Source organism: Callorhinus ursinus, unplaced genomic scaffold (genome assembly GCF_003265705.2).
Source record: "Callorhinus ursinus isolate GAN/ISIS: 27379988/994484 unplaced genomic scaffold, GSC_fseal_2.0 scaffold10, whole genome shotgun sequence".
Taxonomy (NCBI): domain Eukaryota; kingdom Metazoa; phylum Chordata; class Mammalia; order Carnivora; family Otariidae; genus Callorhinus; species Callorhinus ursinus.
The window spans coordinates 88,665,027-88,687,678 of NW_027397072.1; the positions used below are offsets into that span (position 1 = coordinate 88,665,027).

At 50.1% G+C, this 22,652-nt stretch overlaps 1 protein-coding gene across 2 annotated transcripts in view; it reads left to right on the forward strand.

The window, feature by feature from the left end:
* SH3RF3 (SH3 domain containing ring finger 3) overlaps positions 1-20,647 on the forward strand; it is a 361,498-nt gene extending 340,851 nt beyond the window's left edge. Inside the window, exons 9-10 of one of the 2 annotated variants that reach the window (XM_025869126.2) lie at positions 10,257-10,591; positions 17,464-20,647. In XM_025869126.2, coding sequence (XP_025724911.1) covers positions 10,257-10,591; positions 17,464-17,632 — 504 coding nt within the window. In that variant the 3' untranslated portion in view covers positions 17,633-20,647. The remainder of the gene's footprint in view (positions 1-10,256; positions 10,592-17,463) is intronic. The other variant, XM_073897932.1, reaches the window with a different exon arrangement.
* The last annotated feature ends 2,005 nt before the right edge of the window (positions 20,648-22,652 follow it).

Sequence of the window (22,652 nt, forward strand, 5' to 3'; positions counted from 1 at the left end):
GATGTGTGGGGGTGCTGGCATCCTTGCCTGCGAAGGAAATAAGAGAGTGAGAGTCAGGCCTCTGGAAAGGGCAAGACCTGCCACATGAATGAGAGTGATAAACAAAGAGGTCAGGGAAGATGAGCATGGGCTGCCATGATTTACAAGTTTGGAGAAAGGGCCTCCATTCCGGTGTGGACCCCACCGTCCCAAGCAGCCGGGGTGCCCTCAGGCTGCTACGCTCTGTTGAGGAGGAGGACAGGGACAGGCAGCCAGGTCCCAGGGCGTTGGCCTGCAGATGGTGCTGAGAGCACAAGCCCCCAGCCCCTGGCTCGGCCTCCCTCCCTCTTTCTTCGCGCCTCGGTCCCCTGGGCTCACCCGGCCACTCGCCTGGGCACGGGCATGGGGGACGTGATCACCTCTGGATGTCTCTAATCAGGTCTGGGCAGAACGAGCCTCCCCAGTCCTCTAGCTCAGAGCTTCGGGCGTCTTTTGATGGTTTTATTTGTATGATTTCTATCTTTAAAAAATGTCTAGGTGAAGTTGCAGATAAAAGACCTAGAGCTCATTTGAGACCTTGGGGCTAGAGATGCTTTCACCGCAGAAGAGAGAATTGAAGAGCCAATCCTGTGTCAAAGCTTCTGGCAAGAGTATATTAACGAGTGAAGCAAGAGACCGAGTCCAGGAGCGTTTGTACCTGGGGCTGGGGGGAAGGCGCGGCACTGGCAGGAAGGATCCAACCGCTGTGCAGAAGGGCAGGGAAAGAAACCATAAGACAGAGTCGAGGAGCCCAAGAGAGGGCCCTTCTCAAGGGGGAGGAGATGAGGAATGCCAATGCCCTGGACAGGTCAGGTTCAGGGTGCCCAGAGGCCCAGCTGAGGTGGGTCCGTGGTGTCTCTGTCTGCTCTCAAGTTCTAGTCCCACCATATTGTTACCATCTTTATTTACTGTGTTTTCTGGGAGCTGGAAAGGGCACCTGGTGCTTTCCAGCCAGCAAGCTGAGTGTGAAAAAAACAAGGAAAAACAACATGGTTAGTGTGGTTTGCTTCTCACAACACTTCTTCCCTACAACAGAGACTGGGGTGTTTCTCTAAGTTGGGAGCTTCTGAGTGCACTGTTTCAGGGACTTGGGAGTATATTTCTCAACCTCTTATTGCACAGGAGGCTTCCAGAGGCTCAGAGCTGGCACTTGAGTCCTATTGATCTTCCTTTGTGGTGGATAACTGCATGTGCTAGCCTTCCTCTGACCTCAGCCTGTGCTCCCGGGACATGAGTGCTGGCTGAGGGCCAGGTGAACGGATGAAGACCACTGGCATACACCACCACCGTCGCTGAGGTTCGTGACAGCTAGTCCTTGTTGAAAGCCTACTCTGTGCCGGGCGCTCTGCTAGGTGCTTTACCTGCCATCCTCATCAGTCCTCTGATCAGTGCAGAGGCTACTGTCAAGATCCCGTCCTGAGGAAGCAGCCCAGAGGAGCCAAGAGCTGCTGGGTCACAAGGGTGTTGGGTAACTGGCCAACCCCGTTTTATCATCATGTAGCCCTCATTAGAGTTCTGTAATCATGACTCTATGTAAATACCTCAGTGCCCATCTGTGAAGCAACTTAAACACATGAAAACCTCAGTGGTGCATTGCACGGGGCCTCCCACTTATCGATGCCATGTTGGGATGACATGCCTTCATTCTCGGGACAAAGCAGTAGAGCTGGCATTAAAATTTGGAAGCAAGTCCCGGTTTAAATCCAAATGGTGCAACTTTCTGGTTGATTACACTATGTCTGTTGATTACAATCTCAGAGATTATGTTTTTTCTATTGGGTTGTTTTAAGAACCTAAGAGCTAATGATGTCCAAGACTTAGTGCCCGGTTCATAGTGAGCTCTCAAGAAATAGTCTACAGTATAATTAGTTATATATATATAGTCCATTTTACATATGAGCCTAAGAGCAGTTAAGTGACTTGTTCAAGATCAGTCAGCTAATCAATGACAGTGACACCCCCTCCATCTATCTCCAAAGCTGTCATGATGTGCCATCTTTTTGAAGTTCCTCAGGGAGACAGTATCCTCTACTTCAGGAGCTCTTTCCTGCTGCATTGAACTTGGCTGGTCACCCAAAACCACTTGCCAGGCCCAGGTCCTGAGTGTTGTCCTCGGTTTCTGAGTCTAATAAACTGCTGTAATCACAGTGCTTTGGAGGACCCAGATTGCACTCCCACTTTTTCTTCTGTCCACTCAGCTCCCTTTTCAGAGTGCCCAGCACAGTGCCACAGGCAGAGCACTGAACAAAGGCTTCACGTAATGGTTTCAATCCTCAGGAAGAACAAGAGGGCAGCATACTGCAGGAGGCATCTTCCCCATCAAAAACAAAAGCTAGAGAAAGCACAATCAGATTGGCACATTGTTATCTGCTGCTTCCCTTCCCCGTTATTTTCATGAATCAATCTTCAACTTTGGTCTTTTGTGAGGTCAATATTTTTGAAGATGTGTTTTCGTGTTTAAAATAGCCAATAGCTACATGCACATTTTCCCTGTCTCTTTTGATTAACTTGTGGACTTCTTCCTCTTTATTTAGTATAGATCTTGTATTCCTCTACCCTTTCTGAAGATGCTCTACAAATTTATATTGTTATAACCCCTTCTCTGCTCTTACAGTAACTGTACTTTCAGGCAGAGATGTGTCTTTCCCCATCAAAATTTTAACAAGGCATAGCTTTTAATTACCCTTTCCCCATCTCCAGTAGGAAACTTTTCCAAACATGAAATTTTAATCAAAAGTCTTCCAAGTGTCCCTAGCTGTCTGGGAGCCAGACTCAGTGTATAAAGATAAGGATGCACCATGTCCCTTCATTTTTTATTTTGATTATCTAAAGGCTCCTCGAAGCCCCCAGCCAAATCCATGTGCATCAGGCCTCTCACCAGCTCTTTCCCAGATATACAGCTGAGAGTCGTTCTAACAGGTATGAGGATTGATGCCCCCACTTCTCCAAGCTCTGGCCTTGCTGGAGGCCCCTGATGCCTGCCCCGTGATGTTCCTGACTGCCTGTAGGTTGATGTGGCATCTGAGAATTGTTTGACCATCTTCTAAACTGATTTTTTTTTATTATGTTAGTCACCATACATTACATCATTAGTTTTTGATGTAGTGTTCCATGATTCATTGTTTGTGCATAACACCCAGTACTCCATGCAGAACGTGCCCTCTTTAATACCCACCAGGCTAACCCATCCCCCCACCCCCTCCCCTCTAGAACCCTCAGTTTGTTTTTCAGAGTCCATAGTCTCTCATGGTTCATCTCCCCCTCTGATTTCCCCCCCCTTTATTCTTCCCCTCCTGCTATCTTCTTCTTCTTTTTTTTTTTTTAACATATAATGTATTATTTGTTTCAGAGGTACAGGTCTGTAATTCAACAGTCCTACACACTTCACAGCTGATTTTGCTTTCTGTATCGTTCTGTCTGTCGTGTCAGCCAGAGTCTGCCATGGCCATGCGGGCCCAGAGCGAGTGTGCAGCTGCAGGGCGCATGCCCTCACCTACTGTCGCCCACTGGCAGGAGCTGGTATCACCTTCCCTCCAAATGCCCTGTGACTATCACCATCACATGGTGTCCGCTCCGTCTCCCCACCCGTGGCCGCGTGCTGATGACCTTGCCACCCAGAGTCACTCACTCACCTGCTCTCCTCCCCTCGCACCTCATCTGCATCCAGCACGGCTCCAGGCAGCTCCCAGTGTCTGCTGAGCAGACTTCTGGCCCCTCAGCCTGCTCTCAGGGTACCAAGATATGCTGTCCCCTGCCTTTCTCATCTCCCAGGCATCTCCTCTCTTCCTTCCATACCTCTCATGACCAGATCACCCACAAGCCCACCCCCTTCATTATATCCAATCAGCCCAGCCCTCAAGGCCATCCCAAGTGCCCCCTCTTATAAGACCACCTCCTCCATAAGCTAATAGCAAAAGTTCTCGCTGGTTCATCACATCTAGTACCATTATGGTCAAAGCAACAGGTGGCAACTTTTTCTTTTATTGTGTTTCCCCTGTTAAACTAAAAGAAATACACATTTGACATAATGACTCAAACAAACACAAAAGTGCATCACCCCCTGTAACTAATATTAACAGTCTGGGAAGAATATTTCTATGCTTTCTTCAGACAGTCTGCAGGTGCTCCCAGGTCACTGAGTGTCCACCCATGATCTGAACATGACCCATGACCTGTGATCATTGTTTCCTGCATCTCAGCTCATGCAAACGCAGAGTAAAAATGTGTGATTGTGTTTGATCCTTTGTGCTTAAAGGTAGAGTTCTCAGCCACCCTTCTGACTTTGAACAGAGCATGTACCCATCCATGGGCACAATCAGCTGGGGATTCCTCTTCAGGCTGAGGTTTTCCCAGACTATCAGGGCTAAGCCTTGCAGTCAAGTCTGAGTCGACATACTACGCACCATACAACCCACCATAGGTGGCCTAGCGTTCAGTGTGTGCCTGACCAGTGATTTTAAATGTTTCCCTGCACAAAAAAAGAACTAAGAATCTGTTTGAGAGGAACTATGCTGTGGCCACCTTCTTTAACATAGGTTAACAAAGGAGACAACCTGATTAAAAAAAAACATGGTACTTAATAGGTCACATTTACAGGTTTACCTTATTTGAATGAAATGAATTATACCCCTGAAATTTTTAATGTCCCATTTTATAAATCAAGTTCTATTCCCTTTGGCTTTTTATAATTTCACAGAGAATTTTCCATAATTTTTGGTTGACTCTTAACTGGCAGCAGTTCTTAATTTAAGCTTTAAATTTCTTTTCCCTTTTGCCAAGTTTTTACATTAATGTTCTGTAAAACAATTAAGGCCCCTAGGGAGGCCCCTATTTTAATCATAACAGAAAAACTATTATTGTATTATTTGTAAAATGTTTTACAGTTTTCCTATAATGAATGAACTCCTTCAAATATCTCTTTTTTTAATGTTAGGTTTCCAGATGGTTCTTTTAAAGTAGGGTATGACTTTATTTTAGGGTATGTGTGTCCATATGTGTTAGTGTGTGCATGTGTGTGTGTGTGTGTACACACACATAAATTTTTTTTAATGAAACTCATAAGCTCTTACTTCTCTAACATGATGATGCTCTGTTTACATGCTGAGGGAGGCTTTCAGAACTACCTATGTATCTCGAGAGCCAGAGCTTCTGGAACTAACTCATCGGGTTCCAGCAGTCCTTGGCTCGCGTCTGTCCCTCTGGCTGCTGTGGCCTGCCTTGCTTGCTGAACCTCCATTCATACACCCGCCCTTGCCCTTCAGAGTGCAGCTAGGGAGGACAGCCCCACCAGGGAGCTGGTAGACAGCTCAGACCCTCAGCTAGACTCAGCACGCCCATGCGGGCCAACACTCCAATGCGTGGCTTTAAACCCATGCATGGAACATTGGGCTGGGCATTTAGTAGGTGCTCAACAAACCAGTTTCCTTGTTTTCCCACCTTCCCATGAAGCTGGTCCCTTCTCTGGGTTTCTACAGCACTATCTGTAGTCTTCTGAAATCATTAGCAGGTTGACACGTGACCATTGGCTTATAATTGATCCCTTCCTGGGTTCTGGATCAGAATCACTCTTCTTGCCCCCATCTCAGACCTGCTGAGTTAGAATCTTTGAGGGTGGGGCCAGCATTTACACTTTATCCAACTCCCTAGTTGGTTCTTTGTGCCCAAAGTTGGAGAACCAAGAGACCCCGTGTTGACCTGTGGGCTCTCTCAAGGCAAGATGAGGGTTAACAGTGAGACACCTGCCTCAGGTGGAAGTGAAGTTGATTTTATTCATTTAACAAAAACATACTGGGAGCTAACTAGGTGGTGGGTGTTTTGCGAAAACCTAAAAATAGCACATCATATAAACACATCATAAAAACAGCCACACAATCAAATATTTGTGACACGCATTCGTAGTTTAAAAAGCACTCTTCCATCTGTCATCTTAACAACTCGGTGTTGGTGGAGCCAGGACTCAGAGCTGGGCCTTCATGCCACTGGCCTGGGCTGCCCCTGTGCTTCTATCCTGTTCCAGGGGCAGAAGAAGGGGAGGGAGGCCCCCATGGGAAGGTTGCCTGCATGGGCGCAGTGAAGGGCCTCACAGAGAAGGAGAAGCCCATCACTCATTTTGGGAGAAGACAGAAGATGAGGGCACGTTTCTCTGCAGATGTGCCTTCCACACGCGGGACTTGGAGGCATTTTGTTCCCACACTTCAGAGTGTTTGTTGTCCCCCCACAAGGCTGAAGTGGCTGCACCATGGCCTTGGGATGGAAAGTGACCCTCCTCCGGAGAGGGAAATGAAGGCCACAGATGGAGGTGGCGGAATGCTGGCAGGAAACGGTGTAGGACAGCACTGAGTGTCCTAAAACACTAAAACATACCTACAACGACCCCGAAGTCCTAACAGTGTCACCATTCTCTGCATCTGACTGGATTCAGGAAAGTCCCTAATTTAGTCCTGTTCCCAGGAGAAACACAGGCAAATCCACTTTCTTTTAATAAACTTTTAGTCCAGATTAACCTGAAATTGTGTCCTCTAAAACTTCTTACTGTCCCATGGTGTCGCTCCTAAAATTGATCTGCGAGTCTGTTCCCACCACCAGCAAAGTGCCCATCAGCGGATTCTTACCTGCATCACCCAGAATAGGGCGACCAGCAGGGGAAAGGCTTGGAACACCTATATCCTCACTCCCTGAACTCTGGGTGCATGGTAATCACTAGGTCACCAAGTTCCACAGCAATTTGTTGTAACTGGGTACATAAGGCATTAGCAGAATTCTGTCATGGATGGCAAAGGAGAGGGTTTTCCAGTCGTGATATGAGTGTTTGCCAAAATCAAATTAAGAAAACGATCTGTTATATTTAATCATGGGGAACTGAGACAGCAAAATCATCCATCACATCCTTGCACCTCTTTCCAAACCGCAGCTAAGGCCACACTTCCCTGCAAACACGCTAAGTGGCCCAGTGGCTCTGTCCTCTCTCCCTCACAGCACGCCCCACCATGGCGTGGCCCGTGGTTCCAGGGCTTTCTGTCCCAAGACGGCACCTTGCAAGAGAGCGTTTGTTGATCGAACCTCTGCTCTGCTCTTGAGGCAGAAGGACACCACCATAGGAGTCACAAGCGTGTCATGCTGGCTGACAGCTGGGTCCTGGTCCCTTCCTTTCTTTTTTAACTTGCTGGGGTATCTCAGGTAGGGCTGTGGTTTCACCCCGAAACTGCTAAGAGGCAGCTCCCCACTTCTCTCCTCGTTCTATCTCCTTCCACCTTTGTTATATATGAGGGAGCGGCCAGGGCCACCAGCTCTGAATGGAGGTGAGCTCATTGCTTGTCCCAGGGTGATGGGGACAGTCGCTGTGAAAACGCTCTCCCACACAGAGCCCCTTTGACTGGGACACTGGCGGCCATCTCTCACGGCAGGCGCTGTCCCACTGGGCATGTGCATCCTGACGTCTGGATTGTTAACAGAACCTTCTGCCGGTGGTGCCACTGACCATCCAGCATCATGGCCAAGCGGGCTCGTCCCTGCACTGGTGCCCACACTGTCAAACCGCTCCACACGTGTTTGCCTCACCCCTGGTCCTGGAGGCCCACTGGCCTAATGCTGGGGCTGGCCTGCACCCTCCCCTGCGGTCTGTCCCAGCGAGGCCCAGCCTAAGGCAGCCGCAGCAAAGGCGGCTGGACCCACAGCCCCTCAGGGACTGCAGGCGGCGCCAGGCGATGGCTCTTCCCCACCAGGCACTGGCAGGGCTGCACATCCACTGCACAGCAGGCATAACTTAGGTCACTGTCTGTGCTTCGGCCATATCCTGTTAAATTTCTTGGCGTCTTCAGCTTCACCATCCCACTGGATTAGTAACGGGAATGTGAGCGTTGGATAGCATATAGCTTCTGTGATACTTGGGTGTTTCGTTTGTGTGTCTACATGGCTCCCTAGGTCCAGTGGGCAGGCTCACCCTCCCGGAGCACCCAGAGGGCCATGAGCCATACACCGCCCCTCACGCCTACACTGTGTCCTCCAGTGTCCTCCCCTTCATGGCCTCGGGTAAGGAGACTGCCATCACGAGGACCAGACACACGCGGCCAGCTGTCAGCACCTCTCAGTGGTGGTGGCCTCAGGAGCCCCAGCTACCTGGGAGACAAGGATGCCTCTGAGCCAGCTGTGTGGCGCCCCCTCGTGGCCAAACTCACGAAGCTCTCCAAGTGTGTCACCGAGCTTTGTGGCTGTGGAAGCAGGACAGAGCTGGACAACATAAACAGGGGGCTGCCCTTTGCTGCGTTACCCCACACCCACCTGCTCCCCACCAGCCTGGGGCTAACCCATGCCAGCAATTCCTCACCAGGGACAGTATCCAGGACATCTACTTCCATTCTTACTATCAATATCCTTGCAAAGGGTAGAGAAAACATAAAGACTTGTTCATACTAAAGTGTTACTGGCTTAGCTCAAGGATATGCATTTTAGAGATGTGCATTTTAAGAATATTTCGGCACCACTTAACCCACCCTCCCCCAGGAGCCTCTAACCATGCAGACAAGGAAGGTGGGAAGAGGAAAGCTTCCCTCAGCCCACCTCAGGGTCTGCTCAGCCCTGTGACCAAATGGCCATTGCTGACTCAGTGACTATAGTTTCAGACTTCCGTGTGCTGCCGCTGTCTTACACCGTGTGCCCATATCGCCTTGCCACCTGATTTCCACTGAACATTAGAAAACTAAACTCTCAGGGCGCCTGGGTGCCTCAGTCGGTTGAGCATCTGCCTCCGGCTCAGGTCATGATCTCGGGGTCCTGGGATCGAGCCCCGAGTCGGGCTCCCTGCTCAATAGGAATCTGCTTGTCCCTCTGCCTCCCCACCGCGCTCATTAGTGCTCTCTCTCTCAAATAAATAAATGAAATCTTTAAGAAAAAAAAAAAAACTTGAGTAAGGCCATAAAAATGATCAAATCCCAGAGCAAGGGTGTTGTTCTAAAAGCACTTATGCATGTACCCACTTTCTCTTTCACACATACATCACTCACTGGCAATGTTTCACACACTTCTTTACGTGCTTTGTGATCAGCAGGCTGGGGGAGGCTGATGTGCCCTCTCACTGACAGCGATACGCAGAATTCAGGGCAGACATAGTGGCTGGTCCCCGCCACCCAAGGACACTGGCCAGATCCTTCTCTGGGTCTGTGTGGCCACCCCAGCCTGTCTCTCAGTTCCTCATTGAGAGCTTGCTCTGAGCCTCCAGGATGTGAGACTAAGGAGAGAAGGCCCTTCAGGGTCCAGGTAGTACTGAGCGGGGTCTCCAGTGAGGACTCTGTGCTCATCGTCCCGCCGGCAGGTGGCTTTGCGGGGCGCGGTGGGGAGTCCTCCACGAGAACTGGGAGTAAGCTATGGAGCAGGAGAGGGGTCTGCACATCATAGTGGGATGGTGTATTCATGGCCCCATGATTGTAAGGGCAGAATCTTCTGATTATGTCACTGGTTTTGTGTGTGAGGAGCCGTGACCTCATGTTGTCACATTCCGTAACAGCCCTTTCTCTTAAGATAAGGAAGCCACCTGCTGGGCAAAGAGGTCTTATCAGGATGTTTCCCACTGAGGGAATTCGGGGAAGAGAAGTCACCCTTACTGGGGAGCTGCTGTTGGCTCTGGGACAAGCGGTCCTTCCCGCCCGCAAAGAACTTTCTCAGGGAATATATGTGATGAATACACGCACACACATACACACTGTGTGGTACAAATAATTCTGCAGAGGAAAGTTTGCATACAGTGCTCCCCAGGGTTTCCAAACAAAGATGTGCAGGATACATGGGCTTTGGCTTTATAAACCCAGGGGCTGAGGGAGCTAATCTCAGGAAGCCTGATGTAGAATCATTTCACTGCCCGCTCGGGTAAAAAGAAGCCAGTTGTGTTGACTGCTGGTTCCTGTGGCACAGCAAGTGACCTGCCCATCCGGGATGGCCCTGCCATGGCGAGGGGGTACGTTGTTGGGAAGGACCCCCCACAGCATCCTCTTCCGGGAATGGTGCCTTTGGGCCTGCCCCCGGGGCCTCCTGTGTCTGTTCTGGGCACTTGTGCCAGGTTTGGGGAAAGAAAGGAAAACCAGGGTTGGAGAAACTTTCGGTCTTAGCTCTGTTTTCTTCCTTTAACCAGCTTTACAAGGTTTTGTTTAAAGTTTCTAAATAAGATTATATTTCTCTCCCCACTCACTAACAACAAGGGCATTTAGGAGTATTAACCCACTGGATTTCAATTCTGTGTGTCTTTCCAGAAAGAGAAGAAGAGTGGGCTGCTGAAGCTTCTCGCTGGGGCATCCACCAAGAAGAAATCTCGCTCCCCACCGTCCATCTCTCCAACCCACGACCCCCAGGTGGCAGTGGACACCTCCCTCCAGGGTGCAGTGGGGCCCGAAGTGTCCTCGCTGTCCATCCACAGCAGGGCAGGGTCCTGCCCCATAGAGAGCGAGATGCAGGGTGCCGTGGGCATGGAACCACTGCACAGAAAGGCGGGCTCCTTGGATCTGAACTTCTCCTCATCCCCCTCCAGGCAAGCACCTCTCTCCATGGCTGCCATCCGTCCTGAACCCAAGCCTCTGTCCAGGGAGAGGTAAGGGAGGGAAGGTGGGCTCACATCCTCTGGCACCTTGGTGTGGGCTGGGGTCTCTGAGTTTGGAGCCATTGAGGGGAACAGTGACAGTGGGGATGTTCGGCAGATTAAATTTACCAAACATCCCTCTTACCCACATCTACTAGGCTCCTGAGCTTGGATGGTGAGCATCAGATAAAACACATTTGGGAATGAAGGGGAGCATATTTCACATTCTGAATCCACCTGGGTCCTGAGTTTGGGATTTGCAAGGGATTCATCAGGACATTTGGCAGAACTGATGGGGTACTGAGCCCAAAGAGTGAGCGATGATGTTAGTGAGGGACTCTGTCCCCTCAGCCCTGTGGGAAAACTGGAGTGGACCTCTGGGCTGAGTCCCATGGCCTTTGTGCCCTACCCTGGAAGCAGCTGTGACATCTTAAAATTATAAAGCATTACCCCCAAATGGGCTTCAATGTATATAGTCTATTGGGTTGAACTATACAAAATTGCCAATATTCATTTGTTCTTTACCAAAACCAGAAATTTCACAGTTAAGCCTAGAATTTTACAGAACAATAAACTGCATCTACCAGGGAGGGGGCCTCGGGTGCCGGAACTTTACAAGGGGTCGGAGGCTGGGCCCATTTGAGGCAGTCCTTCGAGAGCTTCGAATAAGGGTTGGAAGGCACTGCAGAGAGAGGGGGTTGTGTCAAATTAGGACAGCGGCGAAGTCCTTTCCCTTCTAAGTGCCTTCTCGTTGGAACACTGCTTAAATAGTAAAAACGTGAGCAGTCTCCTGAGAAAGCAATCTTGGCGTTTCTGTCAGAATCCCCCCTCCCATCAGCCACACTGCCTGACGGCCTGCTCTTTCCCGTGCCCCCCGGTGCCTGAAGCCTAGAAGGCCACCACTGTCCTGAGCACCTGCTAACCTCCGGCACCAAGGCAGAGCTAGCTGAGGTTCCGCCTAAATGGGGGATGACACACCTTTTCTGTCAAGGCCCAGATGGTAAAGTTCGCAGACGTCATAGGTCATAAGGTCTCTGTCACAACTACTCAGCTCTGCCATGACAGTGTGGGGCAGCGATCGACAAAGTGGAAATGATGGGTGTGGGTGTTCCAGTAAAACTCCACTGACGGACACCAAAATTTAAATTTCATGTGATTTTCTTGTGTCATGAAATAGTGTTATTTTGACGTGGTTTTCAACCATTTAAAAAAATAACTGTATTCTTAGCTCTCAGACCACACAAATCAGCCACAGGCCAGTTTGCCAAGACGTACCCAGATGATGGGCTGTAGCTGGGCTGATGCTGTGGTGCTGAGACCCAGGGCCACGGAGAAGACAATCTCCCCAGGTGGTGGAGGGGCAGCGTGAGCTGGTTATGGATTTCTGATCAAGCGTTGTAGTGTAAGTCCACATTTATGCCTGCATTTAGAATGATAGCTCGCATTTTTGGAGTGACATTCAGACACTCACCAACCAGTATGGATTCCAGCCATAAACACCTAGAACAGCCGTGCTGTGCATGCGCTTACCATCTGCTGACACTGCCCTCCGTGTCTCGTGTATGTTACCGCAGTCCTTGCAAGAACCCTACAAATTCAGTATCCCATCTTATAGAGGAAGAAACAGAGGTTGTTGAAAGGCTGTCACTTGCTCAAGATCACACAGTAAATTAGCAGCCAAGCCAGGGCTTGAAGCCAATTTGGGGGTAATGCTTTATAATTTTAAGATGTCAGAGCTGCTTCCAGGGTAGGGCACAAAGACCATGGGACTCAGCCCAGGGGTCCACTCCAGGTTTCCCACAGGTCTTTGCTGGCTCAGAGCCTCAGAGCCTGGGCTCTGACCCACTCAGAGGAGCATGGTCAGCAGTCCCCCCAATATACAGTCTGCCCACCAAGGAACCTGGGTGGAACTCTGGCCTTCAAACAATATGGACCATGTCATAGCCCTGCCAGGATATCAGCATATGCTTCTGGGTCCTCCACAGTTGATCACCAACCCCCCGTCTGTCCAAGATACACCTGCTGTTCGGACTCACTCAGTGCAGAACCCATTACCATGAGGTGCCTCCCCTATAGCAAACCCCCAGGCCCTGCGGAGACTGGGTTCACACCTTACCACACCACACCTGATACCACACACATACCCCCAAACACACACACTACACAGCATACATGTACCACACATACCTCACACACATCTCACAAATACCACACACACACACACACTTTCTCTCTCTTCCTCCAGGGAGGCTCCTCCTACTTTCTGTAACTCTTTCATGTCAGAACCTTCTTCCTTCCACAAGACCAACCCCCAGCGGCCTGTGATTTCTGAATGAGGTTCCCAGTCCTTTGCCTCGGGTCGCAAATTTGGTGACTCCTGAGAATGACAGACCTAGATATTTCAAAGCTGCTCTCATATCTCCCCTAGGTTTCTATTCTCCTCAGATCCCTTGATTTCCAGACTCCTTCATAAAAGGTCTTAAAAGACCCTATTCTAAAAAATCATGGGAGTCTATGATTAACTAGAAAGTTCAGAGAATTACTCTCATTCTGTGAATATTCCATCTAATCAGGGCTTATTGTACCCAGAGACTCGTGGCACCCTGCTTGTCCCCAGCACGCTGTGCAGCTCATTAGTGATGAGAGTTTTCAAAATACAGCCTGAAACCAAGCTACTGCCTAATGAGCCCCCAAATGCCCCCTTCCCTCACCCTGTGCAGCCCATAGGCTGCCTCATGTCCTGGGGAGCCCCAGCAGGTTGGAGCGAGGGTTTAACAATGGAAAGGCTTAGTCTCTGGGCTGAGGCAGCTCCAGAAAGCACTTGGCCTAGGGCCCCTGTAGGCTTGTGAATAAAACTCAGCCCACAGCTGGAGGGGAGCAGCTGTAACAAGACTCCCTGCTGCGGAGGCCCGGGCATTCTCTCTGCAGACCACAGATTGGCAGAGAGCCTGCTGTGCACAAGGCCACTTTACAGGTTCAAAGGTGGGAGAAAGGCAAAGGGCAGCTGGGGCTCAGACTCCAGGAGGTTCCTACCACCAGCATGCTGAGGAGGGGGGTCTCTCTCACCCTGAGCGGAGCGGCAGGGCTGTGGCTGCTGCATGTCTGGGGTGTCTCCTATGTACAAAATTCCTCGGATCTCACCTTTTCCCTCCTGAGGACTTGGGAAGACACCAGGAGCTGCTCTCCGAACTGCTCACAGAGGAAGGAAGTTTGGGCTGGAGGGAGGCTGCCTAGGGGAGCAAACCACAGAGAACTACCCCCAGGCCCACTGGGCCAGGCCCGCAACCCAGCTCACTAGAGGCAGGCCTGGCTTTCAGGAGACCTGTAGGAGCCAAACCCACAGGCCTAATGTGTAAACCAGAGTGCCCATTACCAACCCTTTCTCGGGAACCTACTCTTAGGTATATTAAGCCCTATGGACAGTGTATGCAGGGAGCCACATTTCTGGAAGGTACTTGGGTACACATAAGAGCAGGGTAGTTATGGGATCCAGTAACTCTGTCTAATGCCCCGTCTCCCTGGCAGGGATATGCCAACCCTGGGCAGGTGCGGCGGAGTTCCTGGGCCAGCCGCCCCACTGTGCATCCTTTAGATGCCTGCCTCCTGGCTCTCTTACACCTCGGGGAGGTTGCAGAGTGGCTCTGAGAAACAGGTGCGCTGACCACTTATCAGCCAGTTCACCCAAATAGGTGTCTTCATTTCTTCAAGTCCCCGTTCCCCCATCTACAAAGTGGGGATATACCTATCTGATAGTTACAATATTTGTAAAACACATAAATCAATACTTGGGAAATTATGAATGCATGAAAAAGAACAATACTAATATATGAAATGATGTCTGTAATAATATGAAATGGTGTGACATATAGAAGAATGATCTGATGATGCCTCCAGGGCTGCCTAGCACCTCCTTCCCCCACTTTTGATTGGCAACGTTGTTTTTTCCACATGTTCACATACTCCATATATTTATCCTCACCTCTTACCAGCCTGTGAATTGTTTGGCTTTGTTAGGATTTAAAAGTTTTTTGGCTTTGATCTGTTATGTGTCATGGTAGGTAGAGTAATGGCTTCCCGAAGATGTCTATGCCCTAATCCCCAAAACCATGACTTTGTGGCCTCACATGGTCTCAAAGAATGAAAGCTGCAAGCATAATAAAGGTTGCTAACCAGCTGACTCTAAAATGGAGAGATTATCCTGGATTATCCAGGCAGGCCCAGTGTGACCACAGAGTCCTTGTAAGTAAAAAAGGAAGGCGGCAGAGAGGGTCAAGATGATGCAGTGTGAGGACTCGAGTGGCCGTTGCTGGCTTTGAAGATGCAGGAAGGAGCGTCCAGCCAGGAATGTAGGTAGCTTCTAGGAGCTGCAAAAGACAGGGGAGTGCATTCCCCCTCGAGCCTCCAGAAGGAATGCATCCTATGAGACTCTATTAGATGTCTGACTTAAAGAACTGTAAGAAATTTGTGCTAAATTATTGCGGAAACTTGTTACAGCAGCAATAGGCAACTAATACGTGTGTTGATACTAGAGTTTAGTGTTCAGGATATAGATGTACACTTATTTCCAAGTTCCTAGAGGGACCCTGCTCTGCGATGATCACATTCTACCAGGCTGGGGATCACACGTCCTCAACAGCACTAAAGCAAGTGCTCTGAAGAGCCTGCAGCTCAGAGGCCCCCTTGTGACCCCTGTTGTCAGGAGGGGAGCAGGTGACTCAGGAGGAGGACGCGCCACACCTCACATGTGAAGCTAATTGTAATATGCAATGGTAGGAATTCATTCTGATTCTGAGCCTTCTGATTTCCTGAGTTTTGTGTCTGAAAACGATCTGTGGTTGACATAACCTTACCTCAGCCAAGGGAAGTCTCTTCTGATTTATGACACCACGGTCACAACATGCGAGTAGCTGCTGTCCTTAACTGTTCATTTGGCCCTTTGTGTCTATAACAGGGAGTATCAATTACTTTCAAGCAGCAGGAAAAATAGCTCAGAGTCTTGGAATGATCTGGACAGGAACGTTAAATCCTCAACTCTTATATAAAAGGCCCACATCATCCAGCTGGGCTCATTAAGTCATTGAATTGCTCAGAAGCACCAAATTACTTTCTTTCTAGCAAATTATATTTTCAGAGTTGCTTGTTGCTTCGCATCTGGCAGTTGAGGCAAAAGCCAAAACTTGTGTTTGAAGTCTGAGAAATCATCTCACTCTTTGCCTTTTCTTCCTCGGGGAAGAGAAGGCGGTGGTGTTTGGAGAAGGGTGGAGGGGGGGCAGAGAGCCTCAGGTAGGGCCCGCACTGGTCCCTGCCATTGCATACACAGCCTGGGTGCCGGTCCCACAGATCTTACAGACACGGAGGCCAGCTGTCCTTTGGGGAGAGGATGCAGGCAGCCATTTGCAGAGATTCTGGGCTGGGAGGAGGGCGAGAGGCATACTGTCTTTTCTCTCCTCCTTTATACCCCAAAAGCCAGCAGGGACAGCAGTGGGAATGGGTCCAACCCTCCCACACCTGCAGCCATTCCAAAGCACTTAGCTTGCCTGGCTGGCCCAGTGCCTGGGCCTGCCAAGGTGGCCTCAGGAGCCACCTTGCTCTCTGCCCCCTGCTCTCACAGCCTGGAACAAGCTGGGACCGGGAGTTTCCCAGAGCGGGGCTTGGGTCTTCTCTGCCTGTGCATCATCCCCCAGCCTCCAGAGTACCAACCCCAGCTGCCCCAAACCATGGCTTCCCTGTCCTGACCCCAATGGGCCAGCGCCCCAGGCCCTATGCACAGGTGGCTGAAGAATGAAGACTTGCTCAGCACTTTCACCTTGACTCCCACACAGCAGCAAGCAAACATTTGTCCATAGAACTTGTTGAAAATCCACACTCCTGGACCCATTCCACGGAGATTCATCAGTGGGTCCAGGATAGAGCCAGGGATCTGACCCAGGGGTCGTGGAGTCTATGGCCACACTTTAAGAAATGCTGATGTAGGATCTCTTTTGTTTTATAATGTCCTGCTTTCCCCGCACCCAGAATATACAGGTCAGAGGCTCCACATAGAGAGCCCCGTGACAGTCCTTAGGACAGCGAGCTTCAGGGACACCTGGGTGATCTCCTTCAGGGGCCATTTGTGTGGCTGTGGCCAGTGGGGGAGGCAGAACCCAGGCGACAGACCTTCACAGCCGGCAGCCTAAAGGAGACTGAGGGTGAAGGAGCCACAGCCCAGGCACGGCCAGGGAGGAGACAGCAGCGGGACAGCACCTCCCAGGGGTGGGCCCTATCGTCCAGGTCAAGCCCTGGGCCTCCGAGGTCCAGCATCACCACCCCCTCCAGTACATGGCTCCTCCCCTGGCTCATTTCCTCTTCTTCTCATTTCTTCTTCTTCTTTCTTTGGTCATTCTGCTCCTTGGCCATTAGTCTGCCTGACATTCCTCTCCTGTGGCCAATGGCACAGCACGAGTTGAAGTGTATGCTCTGGGCTAGGCGGAGGGGCTGCTTGCTGGGTGGTTGCCGTGGAGCCGCGGGTCCAGCTACATGCACTGCCCACCTCCACACCAGCAGCCAAAGCTGCCCTCCTCCAGCTGCTACCCCCCCAGGTGAGGCTACAGTCCGAGCTGGGCTAGAGGGAGGGACTGCATTTCAGGCAGGAACGTTCCAGCTGCATAGATCGAGGTCCACAAGGACACCACAGGGAAATTATTCTTTTTAATTTTAATAAACAATGAAAAGTTTGTTTAAAAATTAAAATCAAAGTAGAAAATTTTAAAAATGGAGGAAGTAGCCCCAAATTATAATAATTTACACTGGATGGAAAAGGAAAGGCAGAGCGAAGAGCAGGCCCTGGGGGTCATCCTCCAGCCTAGGGTCAGGCTCACCCAATGTGGTGTCTCTTTCCCCCCCAGGTACCGCGTGGTGGTCTCGTACCCTCCCCAGAGCGAGGCAGAGATTGAGCTGAAGGAAGGCGACATTGTCTTTGTGCACAAGAAGCGGGAGGATGGCTGGTACAAGGGGACCCTGCAGAGGAACGGCCGCACTGGTCTCTTCCCGGGCAGCTTCGTGGAGAGCTTCTGAGGACACGCTCCCCACACCCCGCTCCCCAGGCACGAAGGCTCCCCGAGATCCCCAGGGGGCAGAGAGAGGCAGGCCACTGAGGGTCCCAGGTCCCTTTCGAGGCTCCTGGTGAGGCCACCCTGGACGGGGACGGGAGCCGGGGAATGTGGAGGTCGTGCCTTTGCCCACAACCCCCCACCAAGAGCACACCCTGGGGTTTTCCTCTGACAAAATGCTTCCCTCTGCGTAAACTGTAAAGAAATATCTTTGAAAAGAGAAGCTGCTGATGCGGGTCGATCGGCTCTGTGACAGACTGCTAAGCGGCAGCATTCTTGTTCGCTGCCCACACGAGCCTGAAAGCTGCGGAAGGGCTGCGGGGCTTGGGTGGCAGGCACGGAGCCCAGGGCATCGGCAGAATGTCTTGACAAGTTGCCCTGGGCTTCTTGTGGGGGGTCCAGATTGCTCCATCACCTCTCTATATACCTCAGTCGCCTGCCACCTGGCCACTCGGCAAGGGTGTCCCTGGCGCAGGGCCTTGGCCGGGTGGCCTGAGTCCCCGGGGCAGCCCAGCACGCAACTCCTATTGGAGGCATGAGATCGCACTTGGCTTTGTCTCCTACCCATATTATAAGCCACACGTTTCGTTTTGCCGCCACTGTCCCTTTGCATTGCTTCTTTCTTACAACATCTTTTTAAAGTAAAGCTGTTAGACTTTCTATATTTCTAATAGGTCATACATTGCCTATTTTTCATACATCTGGTGCTGCCTTTTTGTAAAACCAGTTATGACTTGGTTGAGCTTGAAAGAAAAAAATGAGCTGATATCAAGTGGGCAGGATTTTTATATGTACCATGTGAATTTTGGGAAAACTCTGAAAAGCCCACATACTCAACATCAGTGCTGGCTACTTGTCCGTGAAGAAGAGGGAATCCATTTAAGTGGTTGGAGGGAGTTTGGAAAAAGCCAACTTCTTTAAACTCTTACCAAAGCCCCATGCTATGTCTAGACAGTGGTAATTATTATTCAAGAACTGGAACCATTTCAAGGAAGGGTCACTATAATTGCCTTTTGTGTGGCAGTAAAAAGAACATGAAGGTCAACCCCAGCCTAGGAAGGCAGAATTTTCCTTTTATTGCTTTAGAGAAAATGACTACAATTAGCATTATCGAAATATGATTTCTCAGTACTGAAACGTGCAGTTTTCAACCACAGTTCAGATTTACCACCTTGTGATGGTTTCATCTTTTTTTTTTTTTTTTAATAAATGTTTCCCTATCAGGCAGTACAAATGTTGGTCTATAGACTGGAAGTACAATGAGAAAAGGGATTTGAGCCATTGCTGCAGACCTGCAGAATCCAAGGGAGCTGGGAGGAGAGAGAGGGGAAGGGGCACCTTTGATCCTGGGACCTTGCCCTGGACGGGGTCCATCAAGGCCTCTTCCTGAGTCCAGCAGCCCAGCCCTCCCACAGACACAGACGGGAGAAGCCCTGTCATGAGGCAGTCTCGTTCTCAAGAGAGTCAGACCTTAAGGATACATTCCTATCAGCTGAAAGTCACAATTCATAAGCCCCTTCTCTCTTCATTGTTACAAAGCCACTCAAGTTTAAATTAGGCTGACTAAATTAGCCTTTGGTAACATAGGATCGCCTGGTTTTCAAAGATGCAACAAAATCCAGAAACACATTCCTTCGCCTGATGTGATGCCTTTGAAATACCAAACACTTATTTTCAGAGTTCCTAATTTGGGGATGTGACTTGGCTATCTGTTACCTCCAGGTGGCTACCATGCTGGTGGGATCACGCCTAGACAAAGGCTCTTCTCCTCTCTCCAGATGATCATAGATTTAATAGACTTGAGAAATTTGTTCTGAATCAAAGAAAGACAAAATCCAGCTTAAACCCAGGGAGCCCTGGACATGAGTTAATGACAACCAGAAGGTATCCATTTGCCATTGATGCCAAATGAGTCGCCTGCCACGCACAAAAATCATGTGCATGTTTAAAATCATGCCATCACCAAAAATGTGCACGGATTAACATGCTGAGTGAGACACGGGTTCCCCAGGGAGACCAGAACTAACTCAAATCCCCAGATAATAAGGAAAGCTTTTTTAAAAACATGAAAGCAGTTACCAAGCAACAAAACAGACTAACTTGGACCTTATTTCCTCTCCCAGCCACCGCCTACATGATGCTCGTGGTAGGTGGGAATTGCTGAACAGCCTAGTGGGGCAGCAGCAACCAGGGCCCCCCAGCACCCCTCACGGCAGAGAGCTGGGGCCAGCGTCCAGTGCCTTTGCAAGGCATCAGCCAGCCTCTCTTGTGGCAGAGTTGGGGCAGGCATTGGTATGACCTTGGGAAGGAAGCAAGGCCATATGCCAGCCGTCACCAGGACATCCTTTGGGGTGGGACTCCCAGACAGTAGGGAAGTGCACAACCAGCCCCCATGCTCTGGGCTGTTGGCAAACACATCCCGCCAAATCCATCAGCTTTCGTTACCCTTTAGCCCACAGACAAGAGCAGGAGCAGAATTAGACCTTTTGGGCCAACTTGCCCTGAAGAACAAACTTATTTTGGCTATTAAGATGAAACCAGCACCTTGTCTGAACCCTCACATTCTACCCTGGCCCAGCAACGTACACTTCTTGGTTATCAGTGGCATTTGGCAGCCAAGGTGACTCGCTTTGAGGAATGCAGTAGAGGCCATAGCCACCACTGAGGTCAGCGGACACTGAAATGACAGGGATATCTGGTCCACCAAAGGGCCTCAGAAGTGGAGTGGGGAGACAGAGGGCAAGCAATTCCCTGGCAGCCTCACTGTGTGAATGCCAGGCTCTGGCACCCCAAACAAGCTCAGCTGCCTGGCTGGGAAGTTCTTTGTACTTTGCACAGTTCACACACACACACATACACACACACACACCGATGTTTTTGTTATACACAAATGTCAGCGTGTGATTTTGGAAGAACTGACAGTGACGACAAACTATGATGCCTGTGTTTCTGAGTCTTTAAATAAAAATGAACATGGAGAGGTCTTGTGTCTGGATGATGCGAGCAGTGAGGTTGGGGGCAAAGGCCGAGTGGGCCCAAGCAGAAATGCCCAAGTGGATAGGAGCATGAGGGGGCAGGTGCCACACCTGTGTCCCTGCTGGCCAGCACATTGGCTCACACACCTACCACCACAGAATGCTTCCATGTGGGGAGCACAGGGTGGTGGGTCATTAAGGAGACCAGGAATGTCAAGACAGCCATATCCAGCACATGCCAGAGATCCACTGGTTGGGCAGTAAGTATTGAGCCACAGGCTGGTGGGTGTGCAGAACCTCTAGCTCTCCTCCAGTGGCTCGTTTGCCTGGAAGGTAGAGTGCTTTTTCCAGATGACTCACATTCTTTTCTTGTGGGAAAGTGTTTTGTGCCAGCAGCAAAGTCCATCAATTCCAGAAGTGCCTGGAATTGACCTCCCAGACCAGCACACTCATCACCCTGCCCTTGTCTGTCTGGCCCTCACAGTGCCCGAGCTGTGGGGAGCTGTTCTCTGGAGCACAAGGAGGAGAGTGCCTGGAATCCACCAACAGGAGGACCTTCAAGAGGTCACCGACCTCCAGAAAAGTGGGCCTGTCCCCTAGACCCATGCCTGGCAGAAGGCTGCCCTACCAGCCTGAAACATGTCAGGGTGCTTCTTGAAATAGGATCTCACTGCCTTCGTAGCCAAGACACCCACCAAGTCTTTGACTATCACACAGATCCTTAAGCTGGAAGAAATCTCAGCAAGGAGCCATTTTACTCTTCTACAAAAATTAAGTGAATGTGTATAAGCACGGGTTATGGATGGAGAGTATAGTGAGGGCTCAACACTATAATAAGGAAGAATGCTACATGCTCACTTAACCCTCCCGCCCTCAGTGAAAGATACTCTTATTCTCATTTGCTAGATGAGCAATCTTCACCTTAGAAGAGGTGAAGGTCAGGTCACACTGCTCACAGAACATTATGACCCAGACTCAAGCCTATTGTAGCTCCACAAGCTGGACCCTAAACCCTCTACAGAAATAAAATGTCAAGAATGAGAGCATGAGAAGAGGGGGACAGAGGACATGTAGGCAGTGCCCATCACAATATATCAGGAAAGGGTGCCCGGTCGGACAACACACAAGTCTGTGGGGCAGGGCTACCCTGACTATAGAGGCAGATATGGCAACTTCGCAGGATCTGGCACCATTTTACATTCAAGTCACATAACTTCTGTGTTCTGAACCCATGCTCACTAAGCAAACAGAACTAACTTCCCTTTGCTGGTTTAACACCCACAGGGAGAACAGCGTTCTATTCAAGGAAACTCAACCAGTCAGCCTGCATACTGGGCATTTGTCACCAGCTACCAGTAAGCTGAACCTTCAGCGGAGGGCTCAGGCCCTGTGGATTTTATGAGCAGGAGTCACATCTCTGCCTCTAACTTACAAGGTGGCATGTCTGCACTGGGGGAGCACTGGGTCTTCTTTGCCAGAGGAGAAGCTCCACAGGCAGGCCTTCATTTACATGTCTTCAAGAAGAGCCATACTGGGTGCTGCCGGGCAAGCTTCAGGGAATAAGAGCGGCCAGCCCTCAGCAGAGCTGCTAGGACAACTCACAAATGGCTGTTAACAAGATGGGCTAGTCTAGGAGAGATGCACAGAGTTGTGTGAAGACTCGCAGGAGGGGGAGTCAAGCCCCTCGGATGCCTCCCTGTGAATCTCTGCCGAAACTGTGCTTTTTAGAGGGTGGGGGAGGCCAGGGCCTGGGGCCTTTCCAAATGGAGGGACTGACATACTATCCAAAATCTTTTCCTTATACTTGATTTACAAACATTATCTCCCTTTGTCCTCACAATATCTCCTTGAGATGTGGTCCTTATTCCCATTTTATAGATGAAGAAATCAAGACTCTAAGAAATTATACTATTAGCTCTGAGTTAAACGAGTGGCAGGGCCAGGACTTCAGACATCCAATCTCTGGCTCTTTACTGAATGCAGCAGAAATCCTAAAATGATGGTTGTAGC